At 42.3% G+C, this 25,017-nt stretch overlaps 1 protein-coding gene across 1 annotated transcript in view; it reads left to right on the top strand.

Annotated features, from left to right (window-relative positions):
- The window catches only part of cerkl (ceramide kinase-like), a 149,374-nt gene that overhangs the window by 85,220 nt on the left and 39,137 nt on the right, over nucleotides 1-25,017 (top strand). Inside the window, exon 3 of the mRNA XM_048598560.1 lies at nucleotides 18,217-18,280. Within this exon, the coding sequence (XP_048454517.1) occupies nucleotides 18,217-18,280 (64 nt within the window). The remainder of the gene's footprint in view (nucleotides 1-18,216; nucleotides 18,281-25,017) is intronic.

The raw sequence follows: 25,017 nt of genomic DNA on the forward strand, positions 1-25,017 counted from the left end.
TTTGGTTTTTATTTTGACTTGGAAATCATACGTGCAGACAGTACCTTATTCCGAGATTCCCACGTGCATTGGGGGGTTCTCCACTGGTTGGAATTACACCTAGCACAAATGAAAGTGGTTGAGCTTGTTGGAGGTTAGTCATCTCAGCTCCAGGAAATCTTTGCAGGAGTTGATCAGGGTAGTGTCCTTGTCCCAAACAAGTTTTGCTGCTTCTTTGCTTACCTTCTCTCCCTCACAAAGTCAGAAGTAGGGAAGTTCACAATGTTCAGTATTATCTGTGTCTTCTCAGATACAGAAGCAGTCCATATTGAAATGCAGTAGGACCTGGACAATATCCAGGCCTGGACTGACAATTGGCAAGAAACGTTCATGTAGCACAAGTGCCAGGTAATGATCATCTCCAACAAGAAGGAACCTGACCATCTACCCTTGACATTCAATGGCATTACTATCATTGAATCCCCTGCTGACAACATCCTGGGGTTACTGAACTGGACTATTCATATAAATACTGGCACTACAAGACCAGGTCAGATACCAGGAAACCTGCACTAAGTTGCTTCCATTCCAACTCCGCCATCTATATGTCAGAAATAAGTCAGAAATGTGCTTGAATACTTCACATTTGCCCGAATGAGTGCAGCTCCAACAACACACAAGAGGTTTGACACCATCCAAAACAAAGCAGCACCACATCCACAAACCATCAATCCTGCTACCACCAATACACAGTAGCAGCAGTATGCACCATCTGCAAATGAACTTAGAGATATACCAAGGCTCCTTCAACATTACCTTCCAAATCCGCAGCAGCTATTACCAAGAAGGAATAGGACAACAGATACAGAGGAACACCATCACCTTCAAGTTCCACTCCAAGTCACCCACTATCTTGTAAATATATCACTGTTCATTTGGCTTTGGGAGAAAAGTTGCAACAGGTCAAGGCTGTGGTGTTAAGGGAGTGCAGCTAATTTTTTGTTCCTCACTTGAGAGCCTAATGATTTGGAATATTCTATCTGGAACCATAACAAATTGGGGACTGGCCATAACAATATGGCAAGAATCAATGGCAACAGTTCACCACTTGCTTCTCCAGGCCTTCAAACAACTCTACCCTCACCACCCTGCTTGCATGCTTCAGGGACAAGTGGGCATCATCAAACCACTGGCCTCCCCACATTATCAGGACTGCTTTTCGGCCAATTCATACACCACTGTAGGGTTTCAATATTTTAATTTGGAGCTCAGGGACATACAACTTTCAATCCCCTGTTGCGTTGCTTTTACTGCAGGGATACACGTGCATCTAAACGGGATACATCTGTTCCTTTACTGCCACTGTGAGTGTACCCACGCAAAACTTGCTACAACAGTTCAAGAAGGCAGCTCACCACTCCCTTCTCAAGTGCAATTAGGGATGGCCAATAAATGCTGGCCAGCCAAAGAAGTGCACATCCCTCTAAGAATATCAATTTTTAAAAAAGTTCCCATCTCTGGTCATTTTCACTGAGGCAGGATGCAGATACAACTGTCTGCATACTGCACCCGTGCCATTATTGTCTCCATTGCAAGGATGGGTGGTTCAAGCCCATGTTGCACTTTTTGTGGGATTGGACCTCTTTAATAGGTAGATGCTGTTCATGGCCTCATAGACACAGACCATGGAACAAACCCAATCCCAAATGAGGAACCTAAAGAAACAACTGGCCCTTGAATTATTTCCCTGAGGGAGTTTGAAATACAAAAAAACTGTCCTTTCAGGTTCAGTAGTTAGATGCAAGTAGTAGATTCCGACCAAGACACAGTGACTATTTAATTGAATAGCATTATATATGTGTTGAGATGCATTAAAGTAATTTCCTACGTGTTTCCACTGCATTCAAAACTGAAAGAAAAGTTAGAGATACTAGGATCTGCCGATGCTGGAGAATCTGAGATAACAAGGTGTGGAGCTGGATGAACACAGCAGGCCAAGCAGCATCAGTGGAGCAGGAAAGCTGATGTTTCGGGTCTGGACCCTTCTTCAGAAATGGGGGAGGGGAAGGGTAAAGTTACTTGGGATCTCTAATGTGATAAGACAAAGTGATATAAGTGCCCAGAGGTCTAATAAAATTAAAACAAAAAATGTCCTCAGAATCCTTCAGGAACTTTCATTTAGGGAAACAAAAAAACCCTCAAATGTTCCCAGACTTCTTTGACAGGATACCTAGTATACCTTGAAAGTAAAGCTGTTTTTCAGTCTCAGTTGTATCCATTGTTTACATTTATCAGGGTCTGTTAATTTAGCTGAACCCATTATGAATATGTGGCTGAATTTCAATATCTCCAGAATTACTTCTCTCAGCAGTGGCATGTATTTATACTTTAATCAACAGTTTTAAGTGGTTATTAATGAATTGCCTGTCTTTGATGTAATTTGTCAAATTTAGTTATCTTACAATAGATTGACTACTGAAGGGGTTTCAAAAAAAATTGTGATTGCTTTTATGCATGAGTTTCTTTCCAGTATCATCAGCCTTACTGCGTCATCGTATCTATTTTCAGATCAGCTCAAACACTACTTCAGCCCTGAAGCACTTCATTTTGACATAAAGGAAAATTTATGCTTTGCACATTTCTGCTAAGTCACTTTGACTGCAGAGACACATCTAACGGCTCTTAGCTTACATTCTTAGTGCTTACTGGCAGGTTGCCAAACGTCCAGCCTGCATTTCTCTTAAGCATGTGGGCTCTTCAAACTTAACTTGCAATGCTGACAGCCTCTCTGGCTTGCATTGATGTTTAGCGCAGAGGGAGAGACAGATAGCTTGTCACCGTCCAGATCACTGAACAGTCAAAGGGGTGAACTTTTTGCTATGGTATCCGACTTTGTCAGAGTTACACTTGCAACATGTGTCAGCAGCTTGTGCGACCAACACACTGCATGCATTTCAACCAAATGCCCATGTCTGAACTTCAAAGGACAGTAGTGGAGTGAAGGGTTGCCATGGTGATTCAGGGGGTGTCATGATAGTTAGTGTAAGAGCTCGTCTAATCTCAGTCCAGGGGCTTTGCTTCAGTCAGTTGGGCACGTGGTATGTCCACTGCCCATGGATCAGTGTCCTTGGATCAGTGTTCTTGCAATCTGGGGATTGCAGCATGGTAGTCCCACAGGTCTACTGCAGTCATTTCAGGTATCAGAGGTATGTAGGTAGGGATGCTGTGGACACACATTCCTAGAGGCTGTGCTATCCACAGTTGCAGCTGTAGTGATTGGAATGAGGTCAGTCAGGAGTACCTCATAGAATATGAGTTCCCTGATTGGGACTATTACCTGGTCCAATCAGCAAATCTTGGTTGACAGATAAAACAGGCGTGTCAGGGGTTCTGTTCATTCTAGGAGTCTGCTCTGAGCTAGCTGGATCAGTGTTATGTACTATGCACGTATAAATAAAGGGTGACTTATTGACAGGATACTGGCCTTCGTAGAGTTATGTCAGCGACTGTCTCCAAGTGAGCCTGGAAGGCTGGGCTGCTGTCATTGTCGGGGGGTTTGGGTGTTAATCCTCAGCGAGCTTATGATGACAGGGCTGGGGGAGAGAGGTGAGGGTGAAAGGTACAGTTAAAGCCCTCCTGGGAAAATGGGAAGCTCAGATCTGGGCTTGGCACTCAGTGGATTGAGTTGCTAAGGTAATGATGATAGATAGTAAAAGTGGGCAGTTCAACATAGAAGATTGAGATTCCATAAAGGGTAGGAGGAGATGGGAGACGCAGGAGGTGAGTTTCTCACAAATCCAATCACTTGTCCTCAACATGAGTATGGTCAACAAGAGCATGGCAACTCAGAGTCATAGACGTGGGGGTAGATAGAAGCATTAATTCTAATTAAGGTCATTGAGGATGCAGGGACAGCAACTCAAAAGGGGGAATGGAGGATGGGGATATCATCATTTGTCTGAGGTGAAGCCTGCATCTCTCTCACAAGGACATGAAGTTGAAACCTTGCCACCATCTCAGCAGGCTCAACTGTGCAATAATGAGACAAAATGTCTGCCAATGCGCAGCATGGATGGGGTAATGTACTTTCTTTCTCTCTTTGTGGTGGATGAGAGGTCCTGCTAAGGGCAATTGTATTAATCATTCATCCACTGATTGTGTAATACCATTCATCTGGAAGCAAATTATAATTCATTGGCAGCTCATACCTTTTTTGCAAGAATGAGCATTAAAAGTTATGGCCTCAAGCAATCTTGACTTTTATAAACTTCACAACTATTGGTTCCCTGTTGTGGCAGAGCTATGTAAAGCTATGCGGGATGCAAACTTACAAGTCTCATCTGGCTTTGCAATTTCTGCATCATCTTTCATATCTGATACTGGACTTCAATACTTTGAACTTTATTCTCTCACCCTAACTGTAGGTAGACAATGACATGCTCTGATATGTTAAAGGATAGCTTTTATTGGGAGGGAATGCCATTATGGTGATTAAGTACCTCAATTTCATACCCACACCGGTGCCAATTGTGGCCTAAATGTCCCTGGGAATGACCCGTCAAGTCTTCCAGGCCAATCGCCAACTAAAGAGCAGACTCCCTTCACCGCAGCTGAAGACATTTGGACTACACTTGGGTATTGTGGGTAAGGAAGGAAGATTAAAATTCCTCTGGGCCCATAGATGGCATGGGTGGTATGAATAATAAAAAATAATCTGTACTTTTGTACATTTATGTTCATTTACCTTCTTAGAATGTTTGCTCTAGTCTCTTTGTAGCTGTTAGATCTGGTGAAAATACACCAAATTCAGGAATGATCAGCATCATTAGACATCCCAAGGATGAAAGAAGTAATAATGGCCAAGCATTGCTAATCTCACGAACAACTGACATTGTGAATGGCATCAGCCATCATAGATCCTTGAACCATCATATTTTTGGCTGCAGCCAGGCATTGCACTGTAATTTGATTTGATTTGATTATTGTCACATGTACCTAGGTACAGTGAAAAGTTTTGTTTTGCTTGCAGTAGAAGTAGATCATACCATACCATATGATACCATACAAAGTGCATAGGGTAATGGAACATGCTGAATTTCCTTAGCCTCCAAAGGAAGTAGAGATGTTGTGTTTTCTTGATCATTGCGTCAACATTGGTGGACCAGGACAGATTGTTGGTGAGCATCACTCCCAGGAACTTGACATTCTCGACCATCTCCACCTTAGCACCATTGATGCAGACAGGGGAATGCCCTCCACTCCGTTTCCCAAAGTCAGTGACCAGTTCCTTCATTTTGTTGACATTTATGGAGGACATTTTGTTGACCTTAATGTGGACATAACTGGCTACAAGCAGGTAGCAGACATAGTGATAGGGCTCACCACGTATAGATCATCCAAACTTACGTCCACCCTCTCAGCGACAGAATGGAATTGGTGATGATTCCACACACTATACAACATTTCATTTTGTTTTTCTCATTTTAAAGGGACCATATTATGTTCAAGGTTGAAAGGTAAATGGGGAGTTTGCATCTCCACTTTCACTTGGCCTATTGTAAGAAACAGCACAAACTGTTTCCTCTCTCATGTTAAACATTGACCAATAGGATGCTCAAATATTTCAGAGCAATTTGGCAGTCTACATAAAACATTGAACATGGGTATGATGGGTAAAAAGTGTCTTAGGTTTGCGCCCAAGCTGCTGACTATCGTGAGAGACTTTACTGCAGAACACTTCAATATCATTAGCTGTGTGAAGCCTTAACAACCATCTTATCTCAGAACCACACAGTGTTACTACTCTGTCTCACTGCTGTTTTTTCCCTAATGGTGAACAGAGCCTGTAATGTGCAGATACTTGAAGATAGGATCACGTGACAGTACTACAAGCATATGGAGAAGAAAACATATTCAACAACAGAGAAATTCATGTAGCGCAGAAATAACCAGGTCTACGTATACTGTGTACTAACCAGGGGCTGATTGAACCTAACAATAGAAAATTACACAATGAAGGAAAGACCAAGCTCAAATTATGCATTCTGGAACCATTGTTCGGTTAAGTTCTGTTTAGCCTGTTACACTAAATGGTGCATACCTCAATCATGCTATCCTGGAAGTATCCCAGTTAATGTCCTGAGCATCATTTTGAGAGGATTGCTCTCAATCCCTCATTTTCTCTTCTTCCAGGACATTCTGTGCCCTTTTCTGAGTTCCAGTTATGAAGGCTGACTATGCCACAATGATGCAGCACACCTTTTTTTGGCCTACATTTCAAGCTTCCACCAAGAACAGATATCAAAACCTCATTTTGAGGAGGCCAACGATCTGTTCCACTCTGGTCTTTAGAGAAGCATGGGTAGTATTGTATCTCTATTCTGTGTCTTGTCAATGGTTTTATAAAGGTGTTGTGAGCTAATTTTGTAGGAGTTAACGTTTGCCTTTCAGCCACCATTCCTTTATGCCCTGTGGATCTTGGAACACTGGAATGTGTGAATTCTTTGGTATGGAAGAGTCACGGCAACTCCAAGGGTATCTCATGCACACCTCCAAAATTTGTATCAATGGTCGCATAATTTAAATATTGATGGAATGGAAGCCTTTCCTGTTGATGAACTTTGCAGAATGTTGATAGAACAGTTACAAAGCTACTTGCGTTCAGTCTGTAGGGCCCTGCAGTTGGGGGAAGCCAGCAATAGTGGAGAATCCCTCTGAATGAGCTGCTTGACTGTCCATATTTTGCAGGAAGGCTAAGTAAAACGGTGCTCTGGAGAAATTGTCATCTGTTACATCGAGAATACATTTATAAGTCCAGGATTGAGAAGTACCCCACAGGTCCCAGTCACTCCTTTGGAGCGTATGCTGCATGTCAGATGCAAGAACTGTTAATCTGCAGGGAATGTCAGAAATATAACAGCATACCAGTAATGCTACTCCTGAGCCCTCGAATCCATCCGTATGAAGCAACAGGTTATGTCCCGATACACTGTGCTGTGGAGGATTTGCAAAGAGTCAAATGTCATGACTCCTCAAGGAGCTCTGAGCTTTGTAAGCCAGGTGCAAAAATCGAGCCATTCACTGTTCCTTATAGCACTGAAAGATCATCTTGCAGTGTTGAAGACAGTTTTAGATTCTGACCATAAGCTAATTGTTATGGGCTATATGTCCCCCAGCTTTCCCTCTAGTCGTCTGTAAAAATTGTTTCCATGTACTCCCGTGCCTATTTGTAACTTACAGTTGCCTGATGTGCCAGTATCTTGTGGAACGTATTGATATTGACTGGCTTCTTTCGCACAAAACACTGCTAAATGGAATTTCGGCAGCAGTATACGTTCCCATAATATTTAAGATCTCACACATGTCCCGAAAGTCATTATTCATAAATTCATCTCCATGATATAGCAAGAATTTTGATCACTCGAGGCCTCTGCCTTTCCATTTTTCCATGAATTTGTCCATGATAGTCTGTCTGCCTATTGTTTATCAACCTGGATATGCCAAACCCAGTCACCATAATCTATTAAATGTAACAGGCATTCCAATCTTTGTCCCATATTTTCAGGTCCGTGGCTATAGCTTCATCAAGTTCCTGGGCTAAAATACAGCAATGAGCAGGTGTGGTAGTGTCTTTCAACATTTAGTACGTTCTTCACATTTTATTTCATTCATTCAGAAAGGAGATTCTCAAGGATGGTAATATCTGGATTACTGCCGGTGCCACGAGCTGGTGAGGGCAGGAATTGGAGGATAGAGTAGATGAACGCATGCACAGGAGCCTGTGCAGTGGAGAAGAATTCACATTTTTTTGGATCATTGGAATCTCTTCTGGAGTAGAAGTGGCCTGCAGAAGATGGATGGATTACACCTGAATTGGAACGGGACTAATATACTGGCAGGGAGATTCGCTAGAGCTGCTTAGGAGGATTTAAAGTAGTGAAGGCGGTGGGGGGAGGGGGTGTGCGGGGACGGGTGTTGCGTGTAGCAGTAGCGGTGGGACCCTGGGAGATAGTGAGGAAAGACATCAGTTTGAGACTGGTACAGTTGGGAAAAGGGACAAGTCAAACAGTCAGGGCAGGTGGGAACAAAGCAGAGAATGAGTTAGGACTGATAAATTATACTGCATTTATTTCAATGCAGGAAGCCTAACAGGTAAGGCAGATGAACTCAGGGCATGGCTGGGAACACAGGACCGGGATATCATAGCAATTACAAAGACGTGGCTCAGGGATGGACAGGACTGGCAGCTTAATGTTCCAAGTTATAAATGCGATAGGAAGGATAGAAAGAGGGGCAAGAGAGGAGGGGGGGAGTGATATTTTTGATTCCTGGGAATACACCCAGGGTGGCACTGAGAAATAAGAAAGGGATTATCACCTTATTGGGATTGTCTTACAGATTCCCAATTGTCAGCGGGAAATTGAGAAACAAATTTGTAAGGACATCTCTGTGATTAGTAAGAATAATAGGGTGGTTATGGTAGGGGATTTCAACTTTCATAACACAGACTGGGACTGCCATAGTGTTAAAGGTTTGGATGGAGAGGAATTTGTTAAGTATGTACAAGAAAATTTTCTGATTCAGTATGTGGATGTGCCTACTAGAGAAGGAGCAAAACCTGACCTGCTCTTGGGAAATAAGGCAGGGCAGTTGACTGAGGTGCCAGTGACTATAGTTCTATTAGTTTTAAAATAGTGATGGAAAAGGATAGACTGGATCTAAAAGTTAAAGTTCTGAATTGGAGGAAGGCCAATTTTGATGGTATTAGGCAAGAACTTTCAAAAGCTGACTGGGGATGGATGCTTGCAGGTAAAGGTACGGCTGGAAAATGGAAAGTCTTCAAAAATGAGATGGAAGTCCAGAGACAGTATGTTCCTGTTAGGGTGAACGGCAAGACTGGTAGGTGTAGGGAATGCTGGATAACTAGAGGAATTGAGGCTTTGTACAAGAAAAAGAAGGAAGCATATGTCAGGTATAGATTGTAGAGATCGAGTAAATCCCTAGAAGAATCTTAAGGCAGTAAAAGTATACTCGAGAGAAATCAGGAGGGCAAAAAGCGGACATGAGATAGCTTTGACGAATAGGGTTAAGGAGAATCCAAAGGGATTCTACAAATACATTAAAGACAAAAGAGTAACTAGAGAGAGAATAGGACCCCTGAAAGATCAGCAAGGCTGCCTATGTGTGGAACTGCAGGAAATGGATGAAATACTAAAAGAGTATTTTACATCAGTGTTTGCTGTGGAGAAAGATATGGAAGATAAAGAAAGTGGGGAAGTAAATAGTGATCTCTTGGAAAATGTCCACATTACAGAGGAGGAGGTGCTGGACAGCTTAAAATGCGAATAGGTGGATAAATCCCTGGGACCTGATCAGATGCACCCTAGAACTTTGTGGGAAGCCAGGAAAGTGATTGCTGGGCCCCTTGCTGAGATATTTGTTTCATCGATAGCCACAGGTGAGGTACCAGAAGACTGGAGGTTTGCTAACATAGTACCACTATTCAAAAAAGGTGGTAAGGAAAAGCCAGGGAACTATAGACTGGTGAGCTTGACATCAGTATTGGGCAAGTTGTTGGAGAGAATCCGAAGGGACAGGATTTATATGTATTTGGAAAGGCAGGGACTGATTATGGATAGTCAATATGGCTTTGTGCGTGGGAAATCGTTTTTTACTAAACTAAGTTTTTTGAAGAAGTAACGAGAGGATTGATGAGGGCAGAGCAGTGGACATGATCTATATGGACTTCAGTAAGGTGTTCGACAAGGTTCCTCATGGTGGACTGGTTAGATAACATGGAATACAGGGAGAACTAGCCATTTGGATACAGAACTGGTTCAAAGATAGAATGCAGAGGGTGGTGATGGAGGCTTGCTTTACAGACTGGAGGCCTGTGACCAGCAGTGTGTCACAAGGATCGGTGCTGGGTTCACTGCTTTTTGTCATTTATACAAGTGGTATGGATGGGAACGTAGGAGGTATGGTTAGTAAGTTTGCAGATGACACCAAAATTGAAGGTGTAAACAGCGAAGAAGGTTATCACAGACTATAACAGGATCTTGATCAGATTGGCGAATGGGCCGAGGAGTGGCAGATGGAGTTTAATTTAGAACAATTTGAGGTGCTGCATTTTGGAAAGGGAGATCAGGACAGGACTTACACACTTAATGGTAAGATCCTGGGGAGTGTTACTGAGTAAATCACCTTGGAGTGCAGGTTCATAGTTCCTTGAAAGTGGGAAGACATTTGGTATGCTTGCGTTCATTGAATATAGGAGTTGGGAAGTCACGTTGCAGCTGTACAGGACATTGGTTAGGCCACTTTTGGAATGGTGCTTGCAGTTCTGGTCCCTCTGCTGTTGGAAGGATGTTGTGAAACTTGAAAGGGTTTAGGAAACATTTACAAGGATGTTGCCATGGCTGGAGGGTTTGAGCTATAGGGAGAGGCTGAATAGGCTGGGGCTATTTTCCCTGGAGCATTGGAAGCTGAGGGGTGACCTTAGAGAGATTTATAAAATTATGAGGGGCATGGATAGGGTAAATGACAAGGTCTTTTCCCCAGGGTTGGTGAATCCAAAACTAGAGGGCATTGATTTAAGTTGAGAGGGGCAAGATTTAAAAGGGACCTAAGGGGCAACTTTTTCACACAGAGGGTAGCGCGTGTATGGAATGAGCTGCCAGAGGAAATGGTGGAGGCTGGTACATTTACCACATTTAAAAGGCTTCAGGATGGGTATATGAATAGGAAGGGTTTAGAACTATATGGGCCAAATGTTGGCAAATGGGACTAGATTTAATTAGGGTATCTAGTCAGCATGGACAAGTGGGCGAAGGGCCTGTTTCTATGCTGTACATCTTTATGACCCTGTCACTGGCTGAGCCAGCATTTGTTGCTCTTCTTAGTTGCCCTTGAGAAGTTGACGGTGAGCTGTCTTCTTAAAACGCAACACATTTGTTGTAGGTAGCAATACTGAAGGTGATATATTTCCAAGTGAGGGATGGAGAACTTGCAGGTGGTGTTCCCATTTATCTGCTGCCCTCACTTATCTAGATGATAATAGTGGTGGGTTTAGAAGGTGCTATGTGTGGAACTTTGGAGAATTTCTGCAGTACATCTGATACACTGCTACTACTGATCATCGATGGTTGAGAGTGGGCTGCTTTGTCCTGGATATTGTCAAGCTTCTTGAGTGTAGTTGGAGTTACAGTCATCTAGGAAAGTAGGGAGTATTCCATCAACTCCTGACTTGTGCCTTGTAGATGATGGGTAGAATTTGGGGAGTCAAAAGGTGAGTTACTCAGCGCAAGCTTCCTCACCTCTCACCTGCTCACGTAACTGCAATACTTATATGGGAAGTCCAATTCAAATTTCTAGTCAATGGTAACCCCCAGGATGTTGAAATGGGGGATTCAGTGACGTTAAGGTCATTGAATGTCAAGGGACGATCGGCTAGATTCCCTCTTGGTGGAGATATCATTGCCTGGCACTTGTGTATGGCGCAAATGTTACTTGCCTTTTGTCAGCCTGAGCATGGAAATTGGCTAGGTCTTGTGCCTTTGGACATATACCAACATGTATGTTCAGTATCTGAGGAGATCTGAATAGTGCTGAACATTGTACAGTCATCAGTAAACAGCCCCACTTCTGACCTTATGTTGGAGGGAAGGTCATTGATGAAGCAGCTGAAGATGGTTGGGCCAAGGCATCACCCTCAGGAACTCCTGTCGTGGAACTGAGATGACTGACCTGCAACAATCACAATCATTATCTTTTGTGCCAGGAATAACTGCAACCAGCCGAGATCTTTTACCCTGATTCCCACTACTTCCTGTTTTACCAGGCTCCTTCATGCCACAATTCATCAAATTTGGCCTTGATGTCAAGGGCTGACATTCTCATCTCACATTGTAACAGAATTTATTCTACAAGGAATTTATATTCTTTATCCGCAACTCTGGCATCCTTTCACAGTAGATCTAATTGTTGTGAAGAGATTTACTCTGCAGTATTGGTATGTCACTCTGGATGACATCATGATCATTAAATGATGCAGTTCTGAAATTTCACAGGAGAGAATATAGAACATAGCCTACCCCTGCTCCTGCTCCTGATTACTATTTGCTCCTTTTGAGCCTGCTCCACCATTCAGTGTGATCATTGCTGATTCCCTATCTCAACACTATTTTTCCACTTTCTCTCCACACCCCTTGATGCCTTTAATATCTAAAAATGTATCAGTCTTCCTTGAATATAGTCAGTGAACTGGCCTCCACAGCCTTCTGTGGTCACAAATTCCACAGCTTGACAACCTTCTGAGTGAAGAAATATTTCCTTATCTCAGTTCTAAATGGGCTACCCTATATCCTGAGAACGTGACCTCTGGCTCTAGACTCCACAACCAGGGTAAACGTGCTCCCTGCAAAGAAGTCTGTCTAGCCCTGTTAGAATTCTGTGTTTTAATCTGATCTCTCTCATTCTTCTAAAGTCTAGTGAGTACAGACCCAATTGAACCAATCTGACCTGACATAACAGTCCTGCCATCACCAGTATCAGCCTAGTGAACCTTTGCTGCACTTCTTCCATGGCAAGTATATCGCTGAGAAAGGGAGACCAAAATTACATGCAATACGCCAATGCCCTGTAAAGCTGCAGTAAGATATTCCTATTTCTGAACTCAAATCCCCTTGTATTGATGGCTAGTATACAATTTGCCTTTCTACTTGCTTGCTGCACCTGCCTGTTCGCTTTCGTTGACTGGTGTACAAGAACATTTAGATGCCTTTGTACATCGATATTTCCTAATATATCACTATTTAAATAATTTTCTTTCTTTCTCTATTACATACCAAAGTGTATAACTTCATATTTACCCATGTTGTACTGTATCTGCCACATGTTTGTCTATGCACTTATGCACTATGCACATGTCTAAATCACCCTGAAGCCTCCTTGCATCCTCCTCACAACTCTCAAACCAACTTAGTTTTGTGTTGTCAGCATATTTGGAAATATTGCATTTGGTTCCTTCATCCAAGTCATTTTTATATATGCCATGAATAGGAGAGAACCTCTCACTTTAAAGATGTTAATGGGTTAGAGTCATAGAGGCTTACAGCATGGAAACAGCCCCTTTGGCCCAACTTGTCATGCCACTCAGTTTAAACAATTAAACTAGTCCTATTTGCTTGCGTTAGGCTCATATCCTTCCATAGCTATCCCATCCATGTGTCTGTCCAAACATTTCTTAAATGACAAAATTGTACTCACCTCCACCACTACATCACTACCGTTCCAGACACTCACCACCCTCTGTGTGAAAAAAAAATTGACCCTCTGGACCCATTGTATCTTGCCCCTCTCACTTTAAACCTATGCCCTCCAGTTTTAGACTTCCCTGCCATGGGGAAAAATAGTTGGCTACCTACCTTACTTATGTCTCTCATGATTTTATAGACCTCTGTAAGGTCACCCCTCAGTCTCCCACACTGCAGGGAGAAAGTCCCAGCCTTTCCTTATAACTCAAACCTTCCAGTCCAGGTAGCATCCTAGTAAATCTTTTCTACACTCTTTGTAGTTTAATAATATCCCCTCTATGATAGGGTGACCAGAGTTGCACACAGTATTCCAAATGTGGCCTTACCAATGTCCTGTACAGTTGCGACAAGGCATCCCAACTCCTATATTCAGTGCTCTTACTGATGAAAGCAAGCATACCAAAAGATGCCTTCACCACCCTGTCTATCTGTGACACCACCTTCAAGGAGCTATGAACCTGTACTCCTAGATCTCTTTGTTTCAGGGCCCGAACATTGACTGTGTAAGTCCTGCCCTGGCTTGACCTATCAAAATGCAACACCTTGCATTTATGTAAATTAAACTCCATCGACCAGTCCTCAGCCCACTGTCCCAGTTGATCAAGAACTCGCTGCATTCCCAGGTAATCTTCTTCACTGCCCACTATACCACCGATCTTGGTGTTATCTGCAAACTTACTAACCATACCTCCTAAATTCTCGTTCAAATCATTTACATAAATAACGAATAAGAGTGGACCTAGTACCACTCCCTGTGGCACACCACAGGCCTCCAGTTTGAAAAACAACCCTTTACTACCGCCCTATGTCTTCTATCTTCGAGCCAATTTTGTATCCAATTGGCTAGCAATCCCTATATCCTGTGAGATTTAACCTTACTCAACAACCGATTGTATCCCCAAAACTGAAAGCAGGTTGAGCTTTCATATTGTATGACCCTAGTTTTGTTTGCTTTCCCAGGGTTTCCAAATAGCAGTTCAGCCAATTAAAGCCACATGCTGTAGAGTTTCAGATAATGTCTAGTAGAGCACAATTGAATAAATCAGCAACTAAGATACTCATGGACCAACTTAAATCTTTGCCATTAATACAGTCTTTTGTTGCTATTCACCCTTCAGAACCATCTGATGTATGAGTTGCTTGTAACATTTGACTACTTATCCTTGGACAATTCCTGATATGTGATGGTTAGAATCACATTAAAAACACCTATTAATGATTCCCCATGGAGATCTGGGACTCATTCATCACCGGCTATCACCTTAATCCTGCATATTCCCTTGATTCAGAAATCTGTTAAAGTTTCAAGCTCTTCTTCCCCACCTTGCCCCCAAAAAACACAAAAAAACCTCTCAGCAATTCTATCCTTACGCAGGCACCTCTGGCTAGGCCTTCTTCAATTTTGACAACATAGAGTCTTCCATTCTCTGTATTGCAAAGAACTCCGAACATTCTCCTGTAAAGTGGCAGGAAACAACTATCTTCCTAAAAATGTTTTCAGAGCAGCAGCCATTCATTCAAAGAGTTATTACCACAAAATTGAACATATGTCAAAACCCTAAGTCCATCCACGTGTGAGATTTATGCATAATCTAATAGTTTAAATGCTAGCAGTTTCTGGAATTTCCAAATTGAATTTCTTTTGTGTTTTAAATAATCTCTCAAACTTCGTGGTGTTTTCTTTCATGGACTGGTTGTATCTCATCTTCAGTTTATCAGATATTGACTCTGCCTCATAGATTTCCAACAAGTCATCCATTTTGTAAACTTTGTCCATAAATTGTATTGGAATTTCCAGTCCCTGTTTAGTTTTCATGTCTGTTATATCTAGTCCCAAAAATACTTTTTTGCTAATTTTACTTGTATTTGGTAAGGATAAAGAAAAACCCTACTTTGCTGCTTCTTGGTTAGAAGTGACTAGAACGCACATCGCCACTTCTCCTGCTGCTTAAATGACTCTAATTCACAAACATCTGTGGATAAACATAATTCTTGAACCTACAGTGTGACTTAGCTATTGCATCTTGAAAAGCCACCAGGAGCTTTGTTTCTATCAGAAACAGGAATTACTTCCATTATTTTTATCTTCCCATCTGAAGAGATCAAGGTTCGTGCTTGTTACTGTATTTAATAGACTGAAATCCATATGTTGCATTAGGCAGCCAAAGACCTTCAGATTCACATTAGTTTTATTCTAAATGTATAGTTTATCATAAAGGAATCTCCTTCTGAATCTCTCCCTTGTTTGAGGCATGGTGACCCTCAGGTTGAATCACCACCAGTCATCTCTCTCTGATGAGAAAGCAGCCCTATGGTCTGATAAGACTTTGGCAACTTTATCTTTTATAGTTCAGTACAAATGCCAGTTTTCCCTCAGACCCTTTCTGTGTCCAGAACAAACCCTCACAGCACTTAAAACAAAGTCCAATGAACATCAATGATCATGTGCTCTCAATCACCATAAATGGACCCACATTCCTATTACTGGTACGAAGTGCCATAAATTGCATCCCGTATTTTGGATGAGAATGGTGTCTCTCTCTGCAGCCAAAGCGACAAGGCAGAATCGTGCAAGGAATAAATGTCCTCTAACTCCAAAATAAAATCCTGAAGGGTTGAAGTGTTGAGATTTGCTCCAAAAGCAGCCATGATGATACAGTGAGGCTGGTAGTTTGGTGACGCCCTCTTGAGTGAACAAAAGGTGGAAAAGGATGGTATTCAATGAGCATGCAGGGAAATGGTGAGGGTGGAGTGGATGAAGGTGCAAAGAAACAATCAGTTTGCTACTGCTAACTGGTACCAGCTCTGATTTTCATGTTAGGAATTAGTCCCTCCCAGCTTCTTCAAGAAGGAGAGGAGAATTGGGAGCTGCTTAGAGATGAGATTAACAAATAATAAGGTGCAAATGAAGATAAATAAGGCAGTCATCACTCATTAATGAGACCCAAAACTCACCATTTAAACTGTAAGTGGTAAATTAGAAATCTTTTTCTGAATGTTTGGAATCTGAGTCTTTTCATTCTTGCCATTTTTTCCTGACTTTCTCATCATTGCCCATACCACTCAAGGCAGTGCAAAATTCCACCCAGTATTACCTCATGAGTGAATCTAGCACTAAGGAGTGACGTCTAAAAAGAATGGGACACCCATTTACGAGAATTAGTTTTCTCTCTGAAGTTTGAGGTGCTTTGGAATACTTTCCCTGCAAAGGCAGTGGAAACCAAATGCCATGGTTAGATCAGGTAATAAGTTTTGATGAGGAGCCTTGATGTTAACACCTGCGAGAAAATTGAGTTGAATACGCCTGGATGACAATGTACTTTTTAAAAAACCATTTCTGCTGACGTGTCTGGTCACAATAAAAATAAATGGTAGTCAGGTGAAAAGTGCCTCAATAATCTGCAAAGTATGATGCTAAAAAATAGTTATTTTGCCTTTTTGATATGGTCCAAGTTTTGAAGCAATATATTCATCCTTTGAATACTACATGATATCTTATGTTTTAATGTCATAACATGAGGTCTATGAACTGGATTTTTCTATCATTCTGGTAACAAAGATTCTAAAAATATGATTAAATGAATGCATTACACGACATGTTTCTTAATTTAAAATATATATTTTGCATATTCTTTGTGTTTTTGGTTTAGTATCAGGTAGTAACGTCAAAGGATTATGAAATTGCTATTTTACGATATGAATAATTACACTGTTCTTGTATAACCACAGTTATGTGAGTATATTCTACTGAGCTTTAAGAACTGGGCCACATGTGCAGTCAAAATCATTGATCCAATAATCTAATTTGTTTAACTGTTCACAACTCCCCCTACAGTTACACTGAATGACTGGAGTATTTGCCATTATTTTGTGATGCAGATGGACTTCCTGGCAATTAATTGCAAGATGGAGTTTGTCAAACTAAGACAGTTAATCACTTTTGTCTTGTTCATTCTAAAAGACAAATATTTCTTATTACTAATCCAATATATCGGAATTTCAAGGAGATGTGATCTACTTGTGTATTGATAGTCTATTGTATTTATATCAAGTATATTTATGTGAGTGCACTTAATATGAAGGAAATCAGGCTTTACACACAGTATCTTTAATTCTTCAGTGGTTCTTTGGACAACTTTTATGTATTTCTTAAATAATATAATGTTGAAGTTATAATCAGAATTACACTGGTACCGGAAAATAGACAAGCATGAAAGATTAATGTAATCTTGCAAATAATGATGCACATTCTTACACAAAAAATCCATCTGCAAGTGTCATGTCAGTCGGCAGAAATCTTTGATGAGTAGATCCAGCTGGGTCGTCTCTTCTGGCAAAGCTGCCCTAGAAAATGCTAAATGCAGTTATGATGCTTAGTGCCATCTGCAGCATGCCAGCTCATCCCATTTTCATTGGCATTTAGAATGCCACACAGGGCATAAACACAGTAGAGATGGCAATGTGGAATGACAGATTTTGATTCTCTGGAGAATTCAGGCTCTGGTGTGTAGCTTTGCCACCTTCTCCCTACTATGATTTGATGTTGTCACTGGTGTTTTCCTGCACTTCATGTTTTTGAATTGAATAATATTTCTGTTCCTTATTTCTCTAATGTATAGGTTAACTTATAAGTAAAATTGCACAAAATCAAATTGTAACTGTGCCATATTTTAAGGATAGATAATTAGAAGATACTATAACGTATTTTGTAAAATTCATTATTAACTGCCTTGGCATCTAATTATGTGTTTGCATTGCTTTTTCTTAATTATAAAATACACATTCTAGTATAATTTGCCTTTTATAGCCTTACCATATGTTCATGCAGATGGCAAGCACAAGTTCAAAGGTACCAAATTTTTTTAAGAATTGTCAAATCTGCAGATTACTTAATTTTTTATTCCTGACTGTCTGTCTTTTGTAGTTACAGAGCATGAAGGACATGCTTTTTCAGTTCTCAAGGAATGTGATATTCAAGAATTTGATGGGTATGTAAACTCCAGACTAAAGCTGTGAAAATATTTGTTGAATTCTGACAATCTGTGATGAAAGTAACGTCTCCAAATGGATTTTCAATACTCTATCAATAATGCAATACAAAATGACAATAATCAACCATTTGCAATTGATTTTTTAAAATCAGACAAAGAGCTCTTTGTGTATAGTCACAGCAGGTGGGAATTTAATTACTTGTTCTGTTAGCAGTGAAGAAGTACTGTCCTGCAAAGGACTACTGTATTGTGGTTTTATACAATTGTTTATCTTCCCACTGTTTACATTAGAGTCAAGTTTAGCTCTCCTTTGATATTTTCTGCTGATGTTTACAATGTATTAGAGTGATGTGACTGTATGTGGTTGAGAGTTAAACATTGTCATCCTTTGTTAGTGAAGTAAAGAACAGTAATTTTGAGTTTTGCCTATTTCAAACCTTACGCTTGTAATTCCTTCAACTAGATGATTTGTTCAAAACTGAGATATTTGTATCAGACCTTTTGACTACTGAATAGCTTTTCATGTTTCAAGAAATATTCTTCAGTAAGATGATTGAAAACATTATTAGTGTATGATTTTGATGATTTTAACCTGCAGTTGCTGCCTCATATAACCTAAGATTCTTTCTCCTCGCAAGGCAATTAAAGTTAATTTGATTTAGAGCATCTGAAGGTGCTGAATTTTTATCTGGGTATAGAAATGTGCTTTGCTGTACAAATGACCCCAGGAACAGTTTATTTTCAGAGAAACTCTGAATTTTCTCTGCACTCCTAGCCCCATGTCATTTTCCTATGTCTTTTTATGGATTGAGAGTGTGTAAACTACGAAATACACATTCGCCTCTGCCGAAGTTGGATTTGCTATTTTATACAGGAGCGAAAACAAGTTTCCTCCTGCGCATCATTTTCATTTGATGTTGTGACACAGTAGGATTGAAAGTTTGTGAAGAAAACTGCAAGTTGTATTGAAGTCTGGGGCATGCTAAAAAGTAAGTAAATTATTTCACGTATTCAAATGCTGCACCTACTTCCTTATATTAATTTATAGGCACTTTGCTCTAAAAATGAACGCCTGATATTTTTCTCTTTCCAGAAAGCAGTCTTATTGTTTGGATAGCTACAGCTGTTTTTGAATGCTTGGCTGAGTTTTAAATGCTAATGGGTTTCAGAGTAGTGAGTGATGCATTTATCTGAGAATGAATGATATTTTGAAGAAATTGTAATGATAGATTGTCCTTTTGATATGATTTCTGGTTTATTGATAACAGTAGAATTACAAATATTGCAAGTTTCTTTGCACTGTGTTAAGAGAGCAGACATAGAAATGAGAATATGTCCATGGTCTCATCCATTGTAGTAAAGTTCAGGGAGTCTCTAATAGGCCAACATTCTGTTCATTGCAAGCAGGTTTTTCCTGAGCCCTGCAAGGTGGTTTGTGCAGCATTTTAGATCTGTTCCAGTATCCACCCTTCTATCACTCACACATTTGTGCCTATTGCCCATGACCCACCCAAAAAAATGGTTCACCTTCCCTCCCAACCACTCCCTACCTATTACCCTGGACTCTATCAACGTAGCTCTCAACATGCCATTACTCCCAACTGTCTCTATATTTGTCCCCATTAAATTCTGACTCTGATCCTAAAACCTGTTATTATTTTTGTTCAGAGATAGTAGGAACTGCAGATGCTGGAAGATCTGAGATAACAAGGTGTAGAGCTGGATGAACACAGCAGGCCAAGCAGCATCATAGGAGCAGGAAGACTGATGTTTCGGGCCTAGACCCTTCATCAGAAATGGGGGAGGGGAAAGGGTTTCTGAAATAAATAGGGAGAGAGGGGGAGGCGGATAGAAGATGGATAGAGGAGAAGATAGGTGGAGAGGAAACAGATAGGTCAAAGCGGCGGGGATGGAGCCAGTAAAGGTGAGTGCAGGTGGGGAGGTAGGGAGGAGATAGGTCAGTCCAGGGAGGACGGACAGGTCAAGGGGGCGGGATGAGGTTAGTAGGTAGGAAATGGGGGTGCGGCTTGAGGTGGGAGGAGGGGATAGGTGGGAGGAAGAAAAGGTTAGGGAGGCAGGGACGAGCTGGGCTGGTTTTGGGATGCGGTAGGGGGAGGGGAGATTTTGAAGCTTGTGAAATCCACATTGATACCATTGGGCTGCAGGGTTCCCAAGTGGAATATGAGTTGCTGTTCCTGCAACCTTCGAGTGCCATTGTTGTGGCACTGCAGGAGGCCCAGGATGGACATGTCGTCTGAGGAATGGGAGGGGAAGTTGAAATGGTTCGCGACTGGGAGGTGCAGTTGTTTGTTGCGAACCGAGCGTAGGTGTTCTGCAAAGTGGTCCCCAAGCCTCCGCTTGGTTTCCCCGATGTAGAGGAGGCCACAACGGGTACAGCGGATACAGTATACCACATTGGCAGATGTGCAGGTGAACATCTGCTTGATGTGGAAAGTCTTCTTGGGGCCTGGGATGGGGGTGAGGGGGGAGGTGTAGGGGCAGGTGTAGCAGTTCCTGCGGTTGCAGGGAAAAGTGCCAGGTGTGGTGGGGCTGGAGGGGAGTGTGGAGCGGACAAGGGAGTCACGGAGAGAGTGGTTCCTCCGGAAAGCAGATAAGGGTGGGGAGGGAAAAATGTCTTTGGTGGTGGGGTCGGATTGCAGATGGCGGAAGTGTCGGAGGATGATGCGTTGGATTCGGAGGTTGGTGGTGTGGCACGTGAGGACGAGAGGGATTCTTTTTTGGTTATTGCGGGGACGGGGTGTGAGGGATGAGTTGCAGGAAATGCGGGAGACACGGTGGAGGGCGTTCACTGAGGGGGGGAAGTTGCGGTCCTTGAAAAACGAGGACATCTGAGATGTATGGGAGTGGAATGCCTCATCCTGGGAGCAGATGCAGCGGACGCGAAGGAATTGGGAATAGGGGATGGCATTTTTGCAGGAAGGTGGGTGGGAGGAGGTGTATTCTAGGTAGCTGTGGGAGTCGGTGGGCTTGAAATGGATATCGGTTTCTAGGTGGTTGCCGGAGATGGAGACAGAGAGGTCCAGGAAGGTGAGAGAGGTGTTAGAGATGGTCCAGGTGAACTTAAGGTTGGGCTGGAAGGTGTTGGTGAAGTGGATGAGCTGTTCGAGCTCCTCATGGGAGCACGAGGCGGCACCGATACAGTCATCAATGTAACGGAGGAAGAGTTGAGGTTTAGGGCCAGTGTAGGTACGGAAGAGGGATTGTTTCACGTAACCTACAAAGAGGCAGGCATAGCTTGGGCCCATGCGGGTATCCATGGCCACCCCCTTTGTGTGTAGGAAGTGGGAGGAATTGAAAGAGAAGTTGTTGAGGGTGAGGACGAGTTTGGCTAAGCGGATGAGGGTGTCAGTGGAGGGGGACTGGTCGGGCGTGCGGGACAGGAAGAAGCGGAGGGCCTTTAGGCCATCTGTATGGGGAATGCAGGTGTATAGGGACTGGACGTCCATGGTAAAGATGAGGTGTTGGGGATCGGGGAATTGGAAGTTCTGGAGGAGGTGGAAGGCGTGGGTGGTGTCACAGACGTAGGTAGGGAGTTCCTGGACCAAGGGGGAGAAAATGGAGTCGAGATAGGTGGAGATAAGTTCGGTGGGGCAGGAGCAGGCGGAGGCAATAGGTCGACCAGGGCAGTCAGGTTTGTGGATTTTGGGAAGGAGATAGAAATGGGCGGCACGGGGTTGGGGAACGATGAGTTGGAGGCCGTGGGTGGGAGGTCACCTGAGGTGATGAGGTTGTGGATGGTTTGGGAGATGATGCTTCAAAATCTCCCCTCCCCCTACCGCATCCCAAAACCAACTCAGCTCGTCCCCGCCTCCCTAACCTGTTCTTCCTCCCACCTATCCCCTCCTCCCACCTCAAGCCGCACCCCCATCTCCTACCTACTAACCTCATCCCGCCGCCTTGACCTGTCCGTCCTCCCTGGACTGACCTATCTCCTCTCTACCTCCCCACCTACGCTCACCTTTACTGGCTCCATCCCTGCCTCTTTGACCTGTCTGTTTCCTCTCCACCTATCTTCTCCTCTATCCATCTTCTATCCGCCTCCCCCTCTCTCCCTATTTATTTCAGAACTCCCTTTCCCTCCCCGATTTCTGATGAAGGGTCTAGGCCCAAAACGTCAGCCTTCCTGCTCCTATTATTTTTGTTCATTTTGGTGTCTCACACTATAAGACATATCCTGATGTTGACAATGGATCTATTCCACCTACTGAATCCAACCCTCCCCATTACTGTGACTTTACCCTACACCACTTAGTATCCTCCATTTGAACCATAAGGCCCCAATATTTTGCTCCCCTGTCACTGTCTTCCATACCTAGACCCCCACCCTCCACAGGGCAACCACAACCAGGATGTTTCATCCTCCCCACCTTGGCAACTCCTTGCAGCTGAAAGCCTACTTCTGTCCTCTGTTCCTTACCTCTTGACATCTTCCTGTCCACAAAAGTCAACCTTTCCTTGCATAACACCTTGTGCCATAGAATTCAAAATGGAAATCTGCTCTCTTGGAAACAACTGTTCAATGTCAAGTGTTGCATGTCCCCTTTAAACAACTGTGAACTGGGTGCTATGAGGCTCTTGCTGTTTTGAAATAATGAGAATTCATGCTATGCTAATGTTTCACAGGCAGGAACTTGCTACAAGCCGGTGTGATGCCCAATATGCTAAAAACACGTTGCTGGCTTAACCACTGAATCTCATCATTTTATTTTGAAATTGAAATATTAAATCACGCCTAATTAAGTCACCCCACAGGCCATGTTTCCCACTCTTGTGAGCTCCATAAAATCTCTCTAACAAACAGAATGCCCTATCAATGACGTCTTTGTTTATGAATGGAGAGATATCTTGCTCCGACCAGAAACTGGACCTGTGAGTGAATGTTCCTCAACTGGCAACAGGTTACATTATTCACCCCATGAAACAGCAGGGGCAGTCCCTGTATTTCCATCAAATTTATCTTCCTCAAAAACTCTTTGCTTAATCACTCGGTTGTATTTTCTGATGCCTCAAGCTTGCCATTCCTTCAGATGTGCATTGTACTCAGTGCCATCTCCATCTCTTTCAAAAGTGTTATTAATGTCTTTAACTTCAAAAATCCATCCTCTCCTGTTCTTGCCCTCCAATATCTCTATTTCATTCAAAGCTCACCTTTGCTTTATTCCTAATGTATCCTATCTGCCTGTCAAGAGATCACATTATTATCACAAATTTCACACGTTACCCCAGGTGTGGTCTTACCAAAGCCCTGTACAGCTGCAGTAAGACTTTCTTGATCCTGTACTCAAACCTTCTTACAACGAAGGTCAACATATCATTTTTCTTCCTAGCTACTTAACACACTTCCATGTTTGCTTTGCGTGATGAGTGCATAAGAAAACAGAGGCCCCTTTGTACATCAACATTTCTCGATCTTTCACCATTTAAACAATATTCTTCTGTTCTTTTTTCCTACTGAATTGGACAACTTCACTTTTAACCACATTGTACTGCATCTGTCATGCATTTGTCTACTTGCTCAACTTACCTAAATCACCCTGACCCTTTCTCTGTTCTTCTCACCACTGACTTACCCACCAGTCAACTTCGAAATATTACGCTTGACTCCCTTATTCAAATCATTGTAGTATGCTGTGAATATCTGGAGACCAAGCACTGATCCCTGTGGTATCCCACTTTTCACCAACTTCCACCCAAAAAGGAATCCTTTACTTCTACTTACTCCTTCTTGTCTTGCAATCAATTCTCAGTCCATGCCAATGTATTACCACTAATCCCATGTGCTTAATTTTTTTATTAACTATAACCTCTTGAGTGGGACTTTATCAAAACCTTTCTGAAAATCCAAAAACACAACATTCACTGGTTCTCCCTCATTTTTTCTACCAGTTACAACCTCAGAAAACTCCAGTATATTTGTCAAATACAATTTCCCTTTCATAAATCCATGTTAATTTTCTGAGGAAGGATCACCGGTCCTGAAACGTTAACTCTGTTTTCTCCTTCACAGATGCTGCCAGACCTGCTGAGCTTTTCCAGCAACTTTGTTTTTGTTAACTTTATGTAATCCTGTTATCACATCCTTTATTATAGACTCCAACATTTTTCCTAATTCAGATTTTAGGCTCCCTAGCCTGTAATTCTCTGTTTTCTCTCTCCTGTTCTTTTCAACAATGGGCTTACCCTCCACCCAATCTGCCAAGTCTGTTTCAGAATCTATAGAATTTTGGAAAATGAAAACCAATGCTTGAACTATTTCAATACCAATTCCTATAGTACTCAGGCATGTAGATTGAGGTCCTGGGAACTATTCAACTTCCAGTCCCATTAATTTCTACAGCATTATTTTCCTACCAATACTCTTTTCTTCCCACAACCACCACCGCGCCACCCCCCCATCCCGACAATTCCTCCTTCTCAAAGCATCCTTGCCTCCCTAGCACTTTTGTGAAGTTATTTGATCCTTCTTCTGGGAAAACAGAACTAAAGTAGTTGTCAAAAATGTCATCCTGTCAACAAGTATCAACAAGCGTTGACTTGTCAAGAAGTGTCTTCAAGTGTTCAAATGACAAGTAACAATGTGTCAGAAATGTCATCCTATCAAGAATGTCAACTGGTGTTGACCTGTCCAGAAATGTAACTAAGTATTAACCTGTCAAGAAATGATAACAAATGTCAACCTGTCTAGCAGTGTCGGGAGGCAATGGCCGAGTGGT

Source organism: Rhincodon typus, chromosome 7 (assembly GCF_021869965.1).
Source record: "Rhincodon typus isolate 14 chromosome 7, sRhiTyp1.1, whole genome shotgun sequence".
Taxonomy (NCBI): Eukaryota; Metazoa; Chordata; class Chondrichthyes; order Orectolobiformes; family Rhincodontidae; genus Rhincodon; species Rhincodon typus.